Source organism: Candoia aspera, chromosome 4 (assembly GCF_035149785.1).
Source record: "Candoia aspera isolate rCanAsp1 chromosome 4, rCanAsp1.hap2, whole genome shotgun sequence".
NCBI classification, from domain to species: domain Eukaryota; kingdom Metazoa; phylum Chordata; class Lepidosauria; order Squamata; family Boidae; genus Candoia; species Candoia aspera.
Genome location: NC_086156.1, coordinates 53963649 through 53984412, shown reverse-complemented (window position 1 = coordinate 53984412; position 20764 = coordinate 53963649). Strand labels below are relative to the sequence as shown.

The 20764-nt window shown below is 38.4% G+C and overlaps 1 protein-coding gene across 3 annotated transcripts in view; it reads right to left on the bottom strand.

Moving 5' to 3' along the window:
- Positions 1-20764, bottom strand: part of SUGCT (succinyl-CoA:glutarate-CoA transferase) — a 634652-nt gene that overhangs the window by 567406 nt on the left and 46482 nt on the right. For all 3 annotated transcript variants that reach the window (XR_010067980.1, XM_063304167.1, XM_063304166.1), the window contains exons 8-9: positions 18726-18869; positions 8488-8583 (exon numbers count right to left, since the gene is read on the bottom strand). Coding sequence is in view for 2 of the 3 variants with exons in the window: in XM_063304167.1 (XP_063160237.1) it covers positions 8488-8583; positions 18726-18869 (240 nt within the window). In the remaining variant the exon portion in view is untranslated. The remainder of the gene's footprint in view (positions 1-8487; positions 8584-18725; positions 18870-20764) is intronic.

Below are 20764 nucleotides of genomic sequence, written 5' to 3'. Positions count from 1 at the left end.
CTGGACCCTTTAGCAGACTTAAAATAAAGGTGACTCTGGTTCGGTCTGTTGGGAATTTGGCCGGTCTGCTGTCGAAAAACATTGTGCACTGGGTAAGAAAGGCTCTCAACTGTCCTGCTTCTCCCCCAAATTTCTCCGATAAGCTGCCCTGGGATCTCAAGACTACTGGCAGAACTGCTGCTGCTGCTGGCACCGGCTGTGGGATGATCGGAGCTGGTTGTTGTAACTGTTGAAGCATAGCCGCCTGTAATGTGTTGACCTGGAGATCTACTTGCTGCTTGTGTTGCTGCAAGGCTGCTGCCAGTTGTTGTATCGCTTGTCGTAGTCCCTGGTTTTCCAAAGACATTTTGCCAAAAAAAAAAAATTCTTTTCTTTCCTCCCTCTTACAATGGAAGTAGGAGTTTGGTAGGATTGATGTCCTGACAAGCAGGAACCACGCTGAGATGAGGAATAGGTCTATAGTGCTTTATTACTGCTACAGTTGTCCTAGCAGCCAGGAACCACGCTGAGACAAGGAGTAGGTCTCTAGTGTTTTATTACTGCTACATAACAGAGAATCCTAACAAACTGAAGAAGCGTGGGAAAAACCCAGACATATAAACCCCAAAGACTAAGGTGGGCCCGATCTGTGTCTCTTTGAATGGCCACCTAATTCCTCAGTACTATGCATGCACTTTACAGCCTGGATGGGAGCCCCCTGCTCGCCATCCTCACTCATGACAACAGTAGACAGAAAATCCTACCAAACTGAAGAAGCGTGGGAAAACCCAGACAGATAAACCCCAAAAGTCAAGGCAGGTCTGTTCTGTGTCTCTTTGAATGACAGCTCAAACTCTCTCTACTACGCATGCATTTTCCCCCCTGGATAGGGGCCCCCTCCTGCTCACCATCAGTGCTCATGACACGTGTTATTATTTTTTGCATCCTTCCACTTCTCCACATAAGGATAACTATGTGGTGTCCAGTTTTATTTACTATTCTCCTTGCTGTTTATCCAACTACTTGACCACAAAAAAAGAATCCAGTATCATAAAAGATTAATTCATTGCTAATAATGATGAAGGAATGTAGGATTGCAAGTATCATCTTCCCCCTACAAATGTGTAGAGGAGGAACAAATCATATGGCAAAAAAGGAAAAAACTTGCTTATGAATGGGTTCTTATGTAACAAGGGAAAAGTTTCTCTCTTGTAAAAGGCAAGTGAAGTTGGGTTGACTCTTGAACAATGGTTCAGGAAGACCTAACTGTCAGATAAATTAAAACCAGCTGTACTTTTCACCATATCTGGCAACCCAAGTCTCTACCTGACTCACATTCATATCAGCTATCCCAAGACCTTCTTCCTAGTTTCTGTAATAAAAGGAGCATGCAGTACTTTGGGTCTAAAGTGGAAAAAGGATAGAGGGGTCTATTCTCCAGGGAATATTTGAAAAGCTAATTACAGAAATACGTGGAGTGAGATTATCTCCTGACAAAACAGGGCAAGCACTTGTAACTGAGACCTTCCAATGGAAATCCCCAGTTCTCTTCAGAGTGAGACTGCCGGTGAGATAAGTTTAGGCATATTCCAGAGAATCCTTTAACTTTTAATATCGGTTGCATTGCACATAGAGTACTGTGCAAAGTGGGCCAGCCAAAAAATGTAGTTCTACAGGAGAGGTAGTGCAACATTAACATGGTTAATTAGGTGGATGAACAGAAGAAAATAAAGATTGTTTAAAAATGCATTAAAATCAAGACTAAAAAATCATCACGGGGTATGTGTCTATATAACACAAACACCCACTTAAAACATCCATGCAGAAAGATGATAGCCAATCAGAAAATCAACTGAAACCAGAAGCATGTGGGAGCAGCCAGGTATCCTCTTTATCCCTGAAAAGAGAGAGTTCAGCGGTGGACAGCAAGGAACTCCACAAAATGGCAGCAGCTTTGGAAAAGGCTACTTTTATATGGATGCAAGTCTGCTGCAGAGGGAGAGTTTCCAGCTATTCTTACCCTTAGATCAGGATGGTTAATGTGGGAGCAGGTGGTTGTAGATATTTTAGTCACAAACAATTTGGGGCTTTAAAGACCAAACTTTGAATCATACATGGAAGTAAACTGGTAGCCACTATGTAGAGGTTAAGGCATTGGGCCAGGTTCTAATTCACCCTCAGCCATGAAAACTCATTGGGTGACTGTCTCTCAGCCCAACGTACCTCATAGCACTATTGTGGGGAAAGGGAGCACTATGTATGCTGTCTTCTGCTTTTGAAGGAGGAGTGGGATATAAGTCTAATAAATACAATGCTATAAATATAGCTGGAATATAAGTGTTGTTTTATGCTGTGACCTTTTAGAGCCAGTCAAAACCTAGCTAACATATTCTGAACCAACCACAATGTCTGAAGGCATTGATTCCAAGGCATCACAATGCAGACAGTGTCCCACAATCTAAACAAGATGAAACAAAGAATATTCTAGCCACTGGTGCAGCAGTTGAAAATGAAGGAATGTCCCAGATGCATTGCAGCCACAGTAAGAAAGACAGCTGAGTGGCACATTCACACATTTAGAGGAATACAGTTCCATCCAATGCCGAGGAACAGCCAAATATGGGAGAACCTTGCCTTTCATCAAGAGAGTTTTGTTTAGATTTAATTAATTTCAGCCTCCTAATTAGAAAATCGATGAGTCCAAAGAATGGTTCAGAATATCTACAACTGCACCACTGAATAACTATGGCTGCAGTACCGCACAAAGTTACCTTAGGGAGGAAACACTATTAAAATAATATACAAATGTATAGGATGGCACTGTAAATCCTAGGTAAAAAAGCAACTCACCAGCAACAAAACCATATAGTTTTCCAGTAAACTTTTTCCATTTCAGTGAAACTGGATTTAAGAGAACATTTTCTGGATAAAACAAATGTATCCAGTAAGATTAAGAATAATTAGAAAAAAACACATTTGTCAACTGGAAACATATCTTAAAAAGGAGACAAAGGGAGACCATATTGGTCACTTTTCTTGTATGACACTTTTGAGCACTGCCATGCATAGATGTTGTAAATATTGGTTTTCTTACTACTCCCAACATCTGTTTAAAAAATTCCCAAAGGTTTCTTAGTCCTCTGTGATTTAATGATATTCTGACATTCTTGAAGTATCATTGCAAAATCTGTAACTTTCATAATGGATATTTAAAGCTTCTCAGAATGCACATCTTGCCAATTGTTATTATAAATCCAGACAAAAACAATAGTTTAATTCTCTTCTGCATTTCTAAGATCCAAAAGGAATTTTGATATGAAGTGATTTAAATAATTTTATTTTAAGCTATACTGAAGCACTGCAAAATGTTGGGAAATAAATGACTGTAAAGGAGAATAACGTCAGTGAACTGAAATGGACTGGAATGGGCCACTTCACATCAAATGACCACCAGATCTACTACTGTGGACAAGAGGACCACAGAAGAAATGGAGTAGCCTTCATAATTAATAGTAAAGTGGCTAAAGCAGTGCTTGGGTACAACCCAAAAAACGACAGAATGATCTCAATTCGAATTCAGGGCAAGCCATCTAACATCACAGTGATCCAAATATACGCCCCAACCACAAATGCTGAAGAAGCTGAAGTAGAGCAGTTCTATGAGGATCTGCAGCACCTACTGGACAACACGCCTAAAAGAGATGTTATTTTCATCACAGGAGACTGGAATGCTAAGGTGGGCAGTCAAATGACACCTCGAATTACAGGTAAGTATGGCCTGGGAGAACAAAATGAAGCAGGACATAGGCTGATAGAATTTTGCCAAGACAATTCACTCTGCATAACAAACACTCTCTTCCAACAACCTAAGAGACGGCTTTATACATGGACTTCACCAGATGGACAACACCGAAATCAGATTGATTACATCCTTTGCAGCCAAAGGTGGCGGACATCTGTACAGTCGGTAAAAACAAGGCCTGGAGCTGACTGTAGTTCAGATCATGAACTTCTTCTTGCACAATTTAGGATCAGACTAAAGAGATTAGGGAAGACCCACAGATCAGCTAGATATGAGCTCACTAATATTCCTAAGGAATATGCAGTGGAGGTGAAGAATAGATTTAAGGGACTGGACTTAGTAGATAGGGTCCCGGAAGAACTCTGGACAGAAGTTGGCAGCATTGTTCAGGAGGCAGCAACAAAATACATCCCAAAGAAAGAGAAAACCAAGAAGCCAAAATGGCTGTCTGCTGAGACACTAGAAGTAGCCCAAGAAAGAAGGAAAGCAAAAGGCAACAGTGATAGGGGGAGATATGCCCAATTAAATGCAAAATTCCAGAGGTTAGCCAGAAGAGATAAGGAATTATTTTTAAACAAGCAATGCGCGGAAGTGGAAGAAGACAATAGAATAGGAAGGACAAGAGACCTCTTCCAGAAAATTAGAAACATTGGAGGTAAATTCCAAGCAAAAATGGGTATGATCAAAAACAAAGATGGCAAGGACCTAACAGAAGAAGAAGAGATCAAGAAAAGGTGGCAAGAATATACAGAAGACCTGTATAGGAAGGATAACAATATCGGGGATAGCTTTGACGGTGTGGTCAGTGAGCTAGAGCCAGACATCCTGAAGAGTGAGGTTGAGTGGGCCTTAAGAAGCATTGCTAATAACAAGGCAACAGGAGACGACGGCATCCCAGCTGAACTGTTCAAAATCTTGCAAGATGATGCTGTCAAAGTAATGCATGCTATATGCCAGTAAATTTGGAAAACACAAGAATGGCCATCAGACTGGAAAAAATCAACTTATATCCCCATACCAAAAAAGGGAAACACTAAAGAATGTTCAAACTATCGAACAGTGGCACTCATTTCACATGCCAGTAAGGTAATGCTCAAGATCCTGCAAGGTAGACTTCAGCAGTTCATGGAGCGAGAATTGCCAGATGTACAAGCTGGGTTTAGAAAAGGCAGAGGAACTAGAGACCAAATTGCCAATATCCGCTGGATAATGGAAAAAGCCAGGGAGTTTCAGAAAAACATCTATTTCTGTTTTATTGACTATTCTAAAGCCTTTGACTGTGTGGACCATAACAAATTGTGGCAAGTTCTTAATGGTATGGGGATACCAAGTCATCTTGTATGCCTCCTGAAGAATCTGTATAACGACCAAGTAGCAACAGTAAAAACAGATCACGGAACAACAGACTGGTTTACGATTGGGAAAGGAGTACGGCAGGGCTGTATACTCTCACCCTACCTATTCAACTTGTATGCAGAACACATCATGCGACAAGCTGGCCTTGAGGAATCCAAGGCTGGAGTTAAAATCTCTGGAAGAAACATTAACAATCTCAGATATGCAGATGATACCACTTTGATGGCTGAAAGCGAAGAGGAACTGAGGAGCCTTATGATGAAGGTGAAAGAAGAAAGTGCAAAAGCTGGTTTGCAGCTAAACCTCAAAAAAACCAAGATTATGGCAACCAGCTTGATTGATAACTGGCAAATAGAGGGAGAAAATGTAGAAGCAGTGAAAGACTTTGTATTCCTAGGTGCAAAGATTACTGCAGATGCTGACTGCAGTCAGGAAATCAGAAGACGCTTAATCCTTGGAAGAAGAGCAATGACAAATCTCGATAAAATAGTTAAGAGCAGAGACATCACACTGACAACAAAGGCCCGCATAGTTAAAGCAATGGTGTTCCCCGTAGTAACATATGGCTGCGAGAGCTGGACCATAAGGAAGGCTGAGTGAAGGAAGATCGATGCTTTTGAACTGTGGTGTTGGAGGAAAATTCTGAGAGTGCCTTGGACTGCACGAAGATCAAACCAGTCCATCCTCCAGGAAATAAAGCCAGACTGCTCACTTGAGGGAATGATATTAAAGGCCAAACTGAAATACTTTGGCCACATAATGAGAAGACAGGACACCCTGGAGAAGATGCTGATGCTCGGGAGAGTGGAGGGCAAAAGGAAGAGGGGCCGACCAAGGGCAAGGTGGATGGATGATATTCTAGAGGTGACGGACTCGTCCCTGAGGGAGCTGGGGGTGTTGACGACCGACAGGAAGCTCTGGCGTGGGGTGGTCCATGAAGTCACGAAGAGTCGGAAGCGACTAAACGAATAAACAACAACAACAAAGGAGAATAAACTATTTTCTCATTATATCATATTTCAAGAAGCAAAAAGGTAATGAATTATATCTTTGGGGATTATAGCTCAAGCATATTTGGATTATACTCCAAAAGACATCAGATTCGCTTGTACTTTGCCTGGTCACAAACTCACTCAACCTTGGATAAACCATCTGTTGAAATAATGCAGTGAGGTTTTACCTTTACCAATTCCAGTGCATACTGACCCAATCTGCACCTCCCCCAATTAAGGTGTAAATCAGAAAACAGTCATCCTTCAGATTTCAGATGTCTCTCTTGGTTCAAAAAATGCATTTCAATTCCTGTATTTTATTCTGGAATCAATCTCAAGATGGAGATTGTAGGATGAATGCTACTGGCAGTATAGGAACCAGATTATAGATAGCACTAAGAGACAGAGAATAATGGTTGGTCCTCATTTCCACAGTTCCAAAAATAAAGAGACCACAGAGATTTACAAACTTCATGACCAAATGAAACCTCATTTGGCCTGATTTTTAAAAATTTCCCTCCCCTTTCTATGTCCTTCCTTTTTGATCATCACATCTGATGAAGAATGGTGGAAAACTCAAAACGTTGTACCTATTATGTCCTATTTCAATTTCCTACCAATAAATTTTGTATTTAAGTTAAATTACAGGAGAGAGCCAGTTTGGTCTAGAAACTGGGAGATAGTGAGTTCTAGTTCCGCCTTAGATACAAAGTCAGCTGGATGACTTTCAGCCAGTCACTTTCTCTCAGTCCTAGGAAGGAGGCAATGGCAAACCACTTCTGAAAAACCTTGCCAAGAAAACTGCAGGGACTTGTCCAGGCAGTCTCTGAGAGTCAGACATGACTGAACAGATTTTTTTTAAAAAGTAGAGGAATTAAGCAAAAACTTTCAAAACAAATAAGGTATTTTATGGAGAACTAACTGCCAGTTCTAGCAAGTTAACTTAAAATCGCAACTATCACCTTAAAGCTATGAGTTCAACGTTTGATGACTTTATGAACATATCCATGTTGGGTTTTTTGACAATGATACTAAAGTGGTTTGCCAATGCCTCCTCCCATGAACTTTTTTCAACTTTCCAGTCTAATTTACATCCTTAGGATTTCCTAGAGTTCCCCATTCAAATACTAATCAGATACAATCCTGCTTAAGTTTTCAAGATGAACCAAGGTGCTAAGTGCTGCCACCTGCTGTGACTGAGTTTACCTCCACAGGAATAGGTGGAGGTAAACTTAAGCATATATTTAGTTATAAATCAGCTAACTCAATAACCATCAGGTAAGTCTTTCTTTTAAGCATTTGCATCATTATGCCTGTACCTCATAATACTTCTAACTATTTACACGCCACATTCTTAGGTCAAAGTATTTCAGGAATAGGTCAAGTTGATGTCTTCCAAAACTTTGGGACTTCAGCTCAACCAGCTCCAGCCATCAAGGTCAATGACAAGGGACTGTGGAAGTTTCTGGATGACACCCAATTGTCTATTCCCTGGTGTGTTTACAATTAAATTGAAATTACAATTAAAAGCAATTTAATTAAATGCAGGATTTTCATCTGTATATCATCAGGGGACAATTTAGATTTATTTTTTGTCATGCACTTTCCTCACAGGAGTGGGAGGGAAAGGGTATGACGCAGAGAGAGAGAGAAAAAGAGAGGGGAAATAATGAATGCAGAACGTTATAGAGATGGGAATATAGTTTTATCAGAAATTGTTGTTGTTGTTTATTCGTTTAGTCGCTTCCGACTCTTCGTGACTTCATGGACCAGCCCACGCCAGAGCTTCCTGTCGGTCGTCAACATCGGTCGTTAATATGATATATTAATTAGAATAAGATTCTTTGAAGACTACTGATATTTTTTATATAAAGATATAAATCTTGCAGTTTTGTTCCTTTAAAATGTGGTTTTTAAGTAAGATGCCATTCATTTTGGTCCCCTCCCAAAAACATTTTACAATACACAGTCAGCACCCTTAAATGGTTCAATACAAACCCTTGATAAGACTCAAAATCTTTATGAATAAAGCTAACTTTTCTATTTGTTAAGTCTATGGAATGGAAATCACTACTGAAATAAGATATAAAACATGGCTATTTTACACAGGCATAAAAGCATCAAATCTCAAAGACTATAAACCTCATCTCACCACAGCTAACCATTTCAAGCCATTCAAATTCATGTTCTTCTTAATAACTTACTACTAGAGTGTGTGCGTATGCTTACATGCATAAACTACAATATGTAGAACTAGATGAGGGACAATCTCAGAGAATCAGAGGTGACTGAAACTGATTTCAAAGTGTAACATAAAGACAGAATGAGAAAAATCCACTTATTCAACCATTAGCTCACCTGATACGGCACAATACTTCCATGCGCAGTGCCCCATCGTCTGGATTCTGTTCTGCAGTTTAGGAAATTGCTTGCTATATAGGTAAGGCAGGCAACCTGAAAAGATTAGAAGCAGCACAAATGTCACATTCTGAGATTACAGATATCTAAATATACAGTATATTCAGCCTACTTAGCATTATTAATTCAAAACTGCATCTATTATCTCACAAACCTCAGTTGGCCTTAAACAGTCTCTTAGAATCTTGGCTGGCTATTGTAAAGTACAATAGGAATTAATTACCAGAAAACTAAAGTGATGGTCTTTGCTAAAAAGCATAAAAAACATAGGTGGACCATTGCAGGGAATGAAATTGAGTAAGTTAAGAGCTTCAAATATGTGGGGATAGTCCTCCATGCTACTGGCTCTTGGAAAACTCATATAGATTACATGGAACAATTAGCACTAAAGAATTCAAAGTAATATTAAGTTTTTTTCATGCCCAAGACAAGGAATGAATTTCTGCAGCATTGAAGTTATTTGAGGCAAAGGTTATGGCCCAAATACAGGTAGTCCTCATTTAGCAACCACAGTCAGGACCAGCAGCTCTGGTGTTAAGTGAAGCAGTCGCTAAGTGGAAATCACATGAATGCGACTGTGCTTTCCTTTTCCCCACTCCTCCGCCCTTTGGAATGCTCACCCCGGCACCGGGATAATTAGCAAAACGGGAATTAATGTTTGTATTTACATTCATTGGAGAGGAAGGGGTTATAAGAGAGTAAGCAGGCACACAATGGGGAAGACACATTGAAAGCAAAGCGCTGGTGCTGGCAGCCCCAAGCATGCTGAACAAACAGCCTGGTATATCCCCCATTGTGTGCCTGCTTACTCTCTTATAATCCCTCCCTCTTCAATCTCTCTGCTCTGCGAGGAGGGGGGGAGAAAAAAAAACCAAGCAATTTCTGTAGGCAATCACTCCTGTCCCTGACCCTTACACCAAACTGGCTCTCAAGGAAATATTTAACCATGCTGATATCCCCTAGTTAGCAGCGAGCATTTTTAAGAGTCTGACATCATGTTTTTACCTGTTGTAGATTAGCCAAAATTCCTTTTTCCAGAAGCACTTGCCCCTGTGATTCAAATTCAAAACCACCCAACATGTTTTGTTGTACTACTCATACAGTATTATCAAGGTAGCCATCAATCTGCCATCTTTTTTTTTTGTTAGAACATATGCCAGGATGATCAGATAGTTTTACCTTGCTTTTCTCTTTTCAGACAATAAGCCTAACATTACATATAATGTAGCTAAATTTTGTGTCACAGCTATTACACAAATTACTACAGAATTAGATCTGCTGTAACAAAGAAAAAATATTAGGCCTAGGATTAGTTATGTTATATGCTATTCATTGGAATTCTACATATGGTTTTAAGTAAGTTTTTATTATGCTATATTATTGTAAGGTAATTTTGCTGTCCAGTTTTACTGTTCTATCATTGATTGAATAAATTTGTATGTGTGCATTGATGTTTCAAATAAAAAAGCATTGCATCAAAACATTCCTTCTCTTTTACAGAATAAAAGGAAAAACATATACAGCTGGTAGCTTAATGATCCATCATACAATCAAAGTAAAATTAGATCCTTGCCCAAACCTTTCATAACAGTCAGTCAATATGCTTTCACCAAAGTCCCAACCAGAATTCCCATTTGTATTCAGAGGATCAGCTAGAACCCAGACAACAAAACCAAACCATGGAAGTTGCAAAGAGAGGGGAAAGGGGAATCGTTGTTCTTCTAGGCCTCAACATGGCTCCTCTCCCCAGGAAATCGTTTTGTTGCTCCTGATGTTGCCTGCTATAAATACCATTAAGTCAAACCCTATCACTTTAACAGGACAACACCGATACTACTGTGCATTTTTCTTTCTTCTTGGCTTGTTTTCCATTTAGCCACCCAGATTAATTACTTCTCCTTTCCCTTGCTTCTCTGTTATTCCTTCGGTGTTTCCTCAAGTCTCTTTGATTTCTTTCTTAAATCAGGCTTTGATCTGGCCATTGCTTGTGTCTTGGCCTGGAGACCAATTCTCCAATGCTTTCAAGAGCAGGAGAGAACATGTGATCTACCATCCCTGCCCACTCTCATGCTCTTTTTCTTGCTGATATGGTGAAGGAATCAGGCCCAGGCTTCAGTCTGATGTCCAAAGCAATTTGTGACTGAGGATCCTCCAGAACCAGAGACCAAGTCTGGATCTGTCCCACTCTCTATTTTACTGCTAATCCAGTTCTATATGTTTGGCATTCTGGGCTTTTCAGCAGGAATTTAGCTATCTATATTGTAAATCAGAACTTTCATATTTGGCAGGTATGTAGGTAGACAATGGCAAAATAATGCAAACAAAATCTAATCTCATCTAGCAACAGTCCTCAAGATTTGCTTAATTCATTACCAGGTAAGTTTATTGTGCTAAAGAACAGTACAAAAAAATAGATTACCCGTAAGAAAGATACTGAAATATTGGTATTTTAAAACATTTTATTTATTTAGTAAATTTATAGGCCACCCATCTCATATACATGACTCTGGGTGGCTACAATTAAAACAATAAAAAAGTTAAAAAAGAGAGTTAAAACAACAAAATTGACATACAAATAAGAAGACTCATAAATGTTCAAACAAGCCATGATATGGGCTCAACCATGGCATCAGGGCCCCAGGCTCAATGGCAAAGCTAGGTTTTTCATGCCTTGCAAAATGCCAGCAGGGTCAGGGCAAGTCTAATTTCTGGGGGGATGATGTTCCAGAGGGCAGGCACCATGGCAGAAAAGGCTCTCCTCCTGGGTCCCAACAGATGATACTCTCTTGCTGACTGGACCCAGAGCATAGAAAACAATTCTATTGTCCAAGCCCTTGAATTCGCCTATCATCAATAGTTTGGTGATCTGATCTCATCGTAAATGGGGAAGACATAGTGAATAATGTCCTCCACTTGACTGACACAAGGACAGAGATGCTGTTCAGCAGGGCACTTACAGAATCTTCCTTCAAGGTATACCAAAGGCATGGTCTGCAAGTAAAGGGATGTAAAAGTCTTTCTCAGTGGGACACTGGTAATATTAACTAGATACTAGGAGAGGCTTCTCTGTTTTCAACCAAGATGAAAATTTGGATGACTATTGCAGTTGCATCTTTATTGGCATCACTTTCAAAAAGCTTATCTCTAGTATTTTCTCTGTTTCAAGAGGCAAGTTCCCCCAGAGGGGTAAGGAATACATTTGTACGACAGGCAACAAGTGTTTGGTCCATTGATTTCCAGCTATGTAATGAAGAAAATAAAGTTTGGCAAGGAGGGATTCTTGAAAGTTTTCCAGTTTCTTATAGTGACCCAACAATGCAAGATGTACTTTAATGGTGATGGAAGATAATCCTACCTCCATCCTTAGAGCAGCAGGGGTGCCCTGTGATAGTCTCAAAATCTTCCTTATGAAGTTAGAATTTTATTGTCCAATTGGGCAATAAATTTCTTATCCCATCCCCAGATCTCAGCCCCATATAGTATCTGGGCTATCAACTTGCCTTGGAATATTTTAAATGCAGAGGCTACAAGCTACCCTGAAAAAAACTTCAGAATAGCACTCACTGTACATTGGGCAGTTGCTAAAGTGGTAGTTAAGAGTGTTTTCCACGTAAGGGACTTATGAAGGGTGATGCCTAAGTATAGTATTCTGTTGTTATCAACTCCAGTAAGAGAAGCAACCTCTTTGCCCTTATTTTCTGTTGCCCAAAGTCTAAGAATTATCAAAACAGTTATAGGTAATTCTGTGACATTCGTAAGTGGCTGCAGCAAGTCAAATCTAGAAACCTTAACTGAACTGTTGTTGTATAAATCTGCTCTATTTTCTGGTGTCCATTACATAAATATTCAAAAGATCTAAACTATTTTTAGCACTAAGACATGATTAACTGATGTTCCACCAAACTCGGATTTCCATGTCTGAGTTCACACATCACAATAAGCCAAAATGTGATTCACTCATTTGTGGTTTAGCATGTTATGCAAACCAATCAGTCTGGTTTGTAAATTATGATGTAGAACAATTATATGAAACCAGCTGATTTGTGCTGTATTTACTGAACTATGGCTAAGCAAACATGATTTTGGGTAATGCATGTACCAGGACCATTAAAAAAAAGGGGGGGGGGAGGTATCATTTGTCTAACTACAATATAATAGCAATTTGCTTGAGCTAGGAACTGAGGAAATCTATGAGTAACCATGACCCATGGCTGCAAAATCAAATCTTGGTTTGTTAATTAAGTGAAGAAAACCTGTGTATCTGTTTATTCATATTAAAGTATAATTATACTTTTAATCACTGTTACTTTTAATTACTGATTTTACACAGTTCATGAGAAGTTTTCAGTATTTCTCCATGAAAAGAACTGACAATGACAGCTAAGCTTTGAAAAAACAGGTTGTCTGTGATTATCAAAATTCTCTCTGCAGTATAGTCACAAAGGAGAGTTGGAAAAATGCTTGAATATGCTCCCATCTGACATGAGCCAACATTTAGGTTTGCGAGTATAAATTAAATTAAGCCTGAATATTCTTTAATGTGAGCATTTTCTAGAATGTAGACCCATATAGAAAACATTTTTTGAATTCAGTTGTGGGAAACTAAAATTCCAGAACTCTCTTCAAGTGCTTCCCTATTTCATATTGTTCCCAAACTAATTACTTGTATGGTATTTTCTATGACAAATTTATATGTGGAAGTAAAATTTGCAATTTGTTTTAACAAATGTTTTCTTTGGGACTAAATGAGAGAATCCAGTGCTGGAGCAGCTGCCTCTTACCCTTTTGGAAGCAGCACACTGAAACACCCCCAATGCACCAGGACTTCCAAATATTTTGCAACCTTTCAAGCAGGAAGACAAAATAATACAACTCACTATCAAACACTATTCAGATCTTTAAGTTTACTGGGAATATTTTCTTTCCAGGTTAAGAAAGAAATCAATACTAATGGCCTTTAGGCATTAAAGCAGATGTTCCAAAAATACAATCTCAGCATTCATTCACTTGCACAGAAAATCTACCTACTGTAAATATACATCATTATGTCTGTCTACATTTCCCTAACACTTTTTCTCAAATAACAGAAGAGAACACACAACTTGAATTCTTCTGTGTTTAAATCATAAAGTATGGTCAGGTCACATATTCAGTTTTACATATGAAATAAATTAAATTCCATACAGTGTTGTTAAACTTCTGCTTGGCTGAAACCCTATATTGAATGCCAGAGGGGAAGACCAGACAGCAAAGATGGAGCAGTGTTTCAAGGGGCTTTTTAAACTTTTAAGTATTATTACTGTAACTTGACTAACTTTGTCAATATAATGTAGGTGTAAGCTTCCAGAGAGACATGTGTTGTAAAAGATCCATGGGAAGATGGGGAAATGATTTCATTCACACCACTTTCTTTTTCATAATTACTTGTGCACAGGAGTACAAATGGAATCTCCAAATGTCTTTTAAAAATTTGATTCATTCCAAATAGTCTTTTCTTCCAAACTGTCGATCATAACTATTGGCACAAAGATATGCACACATAGCAATGCTTTCTACACACTGTTGTACTGGGTGAATTATACATTTTCCCTCATGCTTAGTAAATAATTGAACACAGACCTTTCAACATACACTGGTGCTCAAACAAGAGCTCTCAATTGTGTCTACAGTGTGAAACAAGTAGCAAGACAACATATCATCAAATTTGTCATCTTTTTACCTAATGAATTTTTGCACGCAAGTTTTATGACATACATTCCAGAATAAAGCTCAGTATTCTGCACATTTGTTGGAGGGGAGGAAATAACTCCAGGGCCATTATGCAAATCAGTGGCCTCCTCAGTTGCTATGCTATGTATTTTCAAGGCTGTTTGAACAAATATTATTATATATTAAGATTCTGCTCGTTATCTTTTTAAAATGCGGATGGGGTGGGGAAGCTCCATATCAATCTTACCTAAGTCAGTATTATCAACAAACTTCAGGAACTCTCAAGCACAAATAAAACATATCTGTGTTATGCCTGCTAGGAACTGCTAATGCAGATGAACAAAATGAACAAAACGTTAAACATAGTCTTGTATCCAGATTTACCTACAATCAGAATCCAGTGTAGAACTTGGAGAAACATATCTCCATCTTTTTTTCCCCTTACTAATGGGATGGAATTAATAGTGATATGAATAAACTAACAGAGCAAAGAACCCTTTTAAAAGAGAAACGCGTGTAAAATTGTCTGTCTTTTCACCCTATCTTAACTCGTTTGATGGCAATTTCATGGCTTGTTTTGGTTTTCACAATATCTGCAAAACTTAATGGCTGATAAAAACTTCAATTCATTTAGCAGCTGCTTCAAAGAGGATATTTCAACAACTCTTCTTTCTTTCTCATCTCACATGACTAGCTTTCATTTGTAAACATTCCCTCTTCTACTCAGCTAAAAATCTGGTCATCCTAAATATGCTCAGCCAAATCTAAAGTAATGCTGTGGATGTACACAGTTGAATACAGTATAGGCATAGAAAATAGATTTATATGCCATTGTACATAGACAATGATTTACAGTGAAATAGCTGAGAATGGGTTGCATGGAAACAACCTTACTGGTTAACAGCAGAAGGTGCAACATTTTGGACCCGGGATACACATTATGTTTTTGGGCCACAGTAAGCTGGGGAATGGGATGTGGTCAATGCCCTTTCAGTTATTGCAGTGCTTCCCAAATGTTTTCCTTCATTACCCCAAACTGCTTATCAGAAAGTACTTTTTACCCAATGTAGGTAAAACACTTTCTCAATGTTGTGATTGGGTAATGGGTCCGTGTATCGTTACCCAAAGAAAAGCTTTTACCCACTTTGGGGTAATTTACCCAGGTCTGGGAAGCACTGAGTTATTGGGTGGGAATGAACGTTTCTCCTTTTTGTCTCAGTCTGAGAGGTATTTGGATATTTTTCTTTCTCTTTTTCAAAATGCCTCTTCCAATCACATTCAGTTCTTGCTCACTTCATTGCATATCCACACAGTTTTCCTGGCAACAGCCCAAAACTGCTTTCCCATTGCTTTCTTCTGGAATGCTTTTTCAACTTCTCAGTCTTGCCTAGAGCCACTTGCTAAAGCTTTGAAACAGTACTGAACCTAAGCTAGGGTTTTATGCACATACAAAGAAGTGGGGTTTCAATTCACAGTTGAGGAAAACTTGAGTTTTCTAACACCAGATTTCCTCCAAGATCTAGGGGCCACAAATAGGGGCCTACGTGGAACTCTTGGGGCCCAAGACAATGCTTTTAGATAGAGCCCCAAATCCTATCAGTTGAGGGACACTTCTGACATTTGAGGGAGCAGACCTGCCAACACAACCCTCTCTTGGGAAGCAATGGAAGCAAGAGCAACAGCATTTGCATTAATACTAGACTTCAAGGATAGTCAGCAAAATACAGACAATGAGACAGCATTTTTCTCCATCTCTCCGCTGCCATCTAGTGGTCACCATAGTCAATACACACTGACGTTTGCTGTGCTTACCAACAGCCTGCATCTGCTGGCTACTCCACCCCGACTCATCACGGTAAATGCCTTTCTTCCTTAATGGGTATCTATTAGCCCTACAGCAGGACACAATCAGGTTTCATGTTTTTTACAAGTTTGAAGGCCTGGCTTGGGCCCCCTGTGCCAGCAGACCTATAGGTGGCTGCCACTCTACCTTGACTATATTTATACCACTAGCTTCAAGGTTGCAGCCATGATATTTGCATATACAGAGTGGTATAAACTCTTTACCATAGTTGCTGCTTTGTTTGAAATGCTGGATATTACAAACTGTAAATTAGATAATCAAAAGCAGAGAACAAACTTACCACCAAGCATGCAATATAAAGAATGCTGAGCACAGCACACAATCCAAGACTTTCTTTAGACACACAGAATGCAGATGTGTATTCAGGAAGGCTGTATATGTGCATATGTGTGTATATATTTATGGCAGGGTCCCATATTACAAAGCAAACCTGAAGTTCTTCTCTCAGTTCATAAGCAGCTCCCCCAGCAGAGTAGCAGTAGAATAAGAAAGAATGGGCTTTCAAAGATTACTCACGTAAATCTCTTGATCAAAGCAAAAATCTTTGTTTGGGGAAAGAGAAAAATGTGTAATAAAAATTGCTGAAGTGTAAGGTTTCTTGCTTAATGTCAGCCTGCAGAATTTGGAATGGTCTGAGTTTCTTGTTGTTTGTTTGTTCTCAACTGGCTACAATTAGAGGCGGGAATGATATTAAAAACTTCCAAGAAATATTTTCAAGCCACAACAGAAGACACAGATCAGTTTCATAATTGGAAACAAGTCCAGAAACCACTTCCTTTTTATTTACTATCATCCAAAACTATTGTTTAGATGTTGATGCTAAAAAGACTGGAATTGACAATTATAAATCATGTAAATGAGGAAAAGGTTCAAAGACATTTTATATCAAGGGTAAAAAGTTCATAGACAAAGAACAATCGGATGCAAGTTCACGCTGGATTCCAGCATCCATTAACTTAGATCCATCTTCAGGAGAGATCTTGATTTCATTTTCTTGCAGATAAGGCACTGCCTTTAGCTAGTGACTACTAATTATTATGTTGCTGACTGATTTACCAAAGCTAAAGAATCCAGGTCACCATGGACTGATATTTTTAAACAACTATAAAAATTGAAGCTATATTATCACACACTTCAGCTCCCTGAAAATATCAGCAGAGTTGGGGGAATAACAAAGGACAGGAAGGAACCAAACAGTCCAAGGATATCTGAGCTTAGTTAATAGTCATGAAAAGCTGAGTAATGTCTGGAACAGAGTGTTTCAAACCCTCAATCGTAGCAGTCTGAATTGTAACATTTTGGATTCTACTTCTATAATACTTTATTCTGTTTATATTTTAGTATTAAGAGATATAAGCAACATTTGTGCTTTGTGCAAAGTTGTAGTTTGTTTTACAAGCCTTAGTGGCCTGGTTTCATACATAATGTTAAACCACAGAGCTTGGATTCATACTTTATGTGAAGCCAAAATGAAACAAACCACTTTATCACTCAATGCAGTGTGTGAACCTGCTATGAAAATTGTGCAATGTTGCTTCTCTTTTGAAAGTATCGAACAGGGTGCTCTGAGAAAATTAAAAATGCTGGAGATTTTACATGTGTATGTTGTCTATTGGCTTTAAAACAAGAAACATTAAATTCAAATTGTTATTACAGCTTCAGATGCAAAGCCCAGAAGAACATATTAAAATGTAAGACTTTGTTTTTATTTGCTTGCTTTATCTGAGATTTTTAAAAAACAAAAATCATAACTCATGGATTAATAACCTTTTCAGATCCAAAATGCTCTCCCTGTAAATTACTTTTAACTTCACAAAATTAAAAAAAAAATGTTGCAAGATTTTGGTGATCTCACCCCAAGTTCTCATGTTAGAACCCAAATCTCATGCAATTTTTAAAAAGTTACTTTAATCTTCATTTTGGAGGATAAATACTATAGCTCTATGACCACAATGTTGTCTACCCTTATAGGTTTGGAAAAAGTATCAAAATGGACATGACATCTTTAAAATGCATGAGTTTGTAAGCAGAGAAAGGACAGGTACACAATTATTTACAGTATTCATAAATGGAGGCACTTGTTAGATTCTGGAAGAAAGCTCCAATGAACTCAATAGAACTTACTTTTGCGAAAGCACAGGATTAAGCCAGCTCTTTTCAGACTTTTATCATGAACTCATAAGAGTAAAAAAGATATAGGGAGCTGGGTGGAGGGTACACCAATCCTTCATCCAAAGATTTTACAAGTCCCAGTTCTCTGTCCTCCTATTCTCAACCTTCCTTAATCTTAAAGGTTCTTTTTGGGTTCTATTTATCAGAACTCAATTAGACTCCTTACCACAGAGATGAAGATACCTAAACGCTATTATTTTGAAGAACAGACTGATAATCATTAGGACCCAAATTCTCATATACGGTCATTTTGATGAGTTTACGAACATTTAGAGCTATTAACCCCATAAAGCTTTCATTCCTGTGGAGGCAGCATTCTTCTTCTTTGGAATAAGTACTATACATACAATAAGCTTTAAGCTTGAGTGAAATTCACAACAAAAACTATTCAAAATATGTTTATTATTATCCAAATCATTAAGTAAATCTTTACCTGAGAGGAAAGCAGATTGCAGTCCAAGTGCATTCCTTTCCCTGTTTTATGTCGTTGAAGAAGTGCAGCCATAATTGCTCCATATGCATATAGTCCTGTGGCCAGGTCAGTCATAGCTACTCCTGGCCTAACTGGCTCACCGTCCTAGAAAGAAAGTATCACAAAGACAGAGTTGACGTATCATACCTGGGCCAAAATATTTCCCAAAATATTTTCTTCTTTAAGCTACAAAACAGACAACACTGCTTACACATACAACTATGAAACTTCTTCAGAAGCAAGTTGCACATTCAGTGAGATAGCGGCTATATAAATTTGCTAAATAAACAAAAAAATAAAATAAGCTAGCTGTTTAAGCATTCCAGAAGAACTGCTTCAGTAGAAAGAAGATGAAGCAATCCACTTGCTCTGTGATGTAACATCCTGAATAAGCCATTGTATTATGAAAGGTAATTCTCAGTATGCTTGCACCAGCTGTTGAGATGGTATCTTTCTTCAGATAAACAACAACATCAGTAAATCATTTTAGGCAAAGAAATGCATGCATTATCTTATTCATGTTTTAAGATTCCAAAAGCAACCTTCAGTGTTACACAGTATTCCTTCTCTGGCTGGATATTTGCAGGAAAGAAAACCATCCATATTTTTAGTCATTTCAGGACATGAATGAGGAAGGATCAGGAAAGATTAAGCCTGCATTCTCTTCTATGTCTCTACTGCATCTGAAAGAGAATGTCCTATTTCCACACTCCAGGATTGTGCCAGGATTTACTGTTCACATCCATCTACTGCTTAATACACTTCCTTTTCTTTTGTAAACTTCTCACCTTTCTTTTCAAAGATCTTATAAGCTCCATCCAACCACAACCTTCTTCATTTTGCCCTTCTTCTCAACACTGTTATTTGATATATTTGTTTTGCAATCCTCATTTATTCTATCTGATCAAACAACCTCAATATACTTTTTTGTACTGGTTGCTCATTTTTGTTTTCAGTTAACATTCATTCAGCACCCAATAACACTTGACCCCATCCCTTCCTTTACTGCACATACTTTACTTCATTTCCACTGAATTCAACTTACTTTTATGTTTTTCCTAACATAACTAATGCTCACTTCCATATAATTAAGTGGGCAAAAGTCCACTCTTATATGCAGCCATTTTCAACTCTCTTGACAAACATTCATTCCCACAATAGGCCAGATACTATCTATCTTTCTATCAGCATTTACACACCTTAAAATTTCTCATTCTATTTTACTACACCCTACCGCATTAAACATTCTACTAAAATATACACATTGTCAGAATCCACGAACAAATCATTGATGAATCATTTGACTGTGTTCATCTGCCATGATGAGTCAACGCGTGTTGAGAACCAGTGGGGAGGGGGAAACATCAAGGAGTGTGAAACTATGCTGTTTGGGCTAATTGGGAAAATCAAGGTTGTACCATCAGAAGACATCTGTGCTTGGCATGCATGGCCGCTGGATTAGGTGGGAACAGTAGAAAGTGGGGGAGTAAGGTAATAGCTTGCTTTTAATCAGGTGGTTTAGGCAGGAATCTTCAATCACAGCTTTTTCCTTGATCTGTACACATTCTCAATAAAACTGAATTCTGCATATTTTACTTGTGCATGAGTCGGACTATTATTGGGATCCAAAGTGTCAGATTCTTACACACATTCATTTATTTGCTCACAAGTGTTCACTCTATTTTCCTTATCAAATAGAATTATCTTGATCTTCGATACGTGTCTATTCTCCTCACAGCATCATACAATCTAACTAACATTTGCTCCTAATCCTTGGGTCACAACTCAAAACAGTGTCATCTGAGTACAAAAGTACACATCTTGCTCTCCTACCACCTATTTTACTTCATCATTCATCATTCTACCAAGCATCCTTTTTATTATATTTTTCATTAGCATAATTCCACATATTTCTGCAGCATTCTGTAACATAATTGTTTTCACTCTGTTCCAAGCAGTTTCCACAACCACTTTTCTTTATATTCACTTTCTAGTCATAC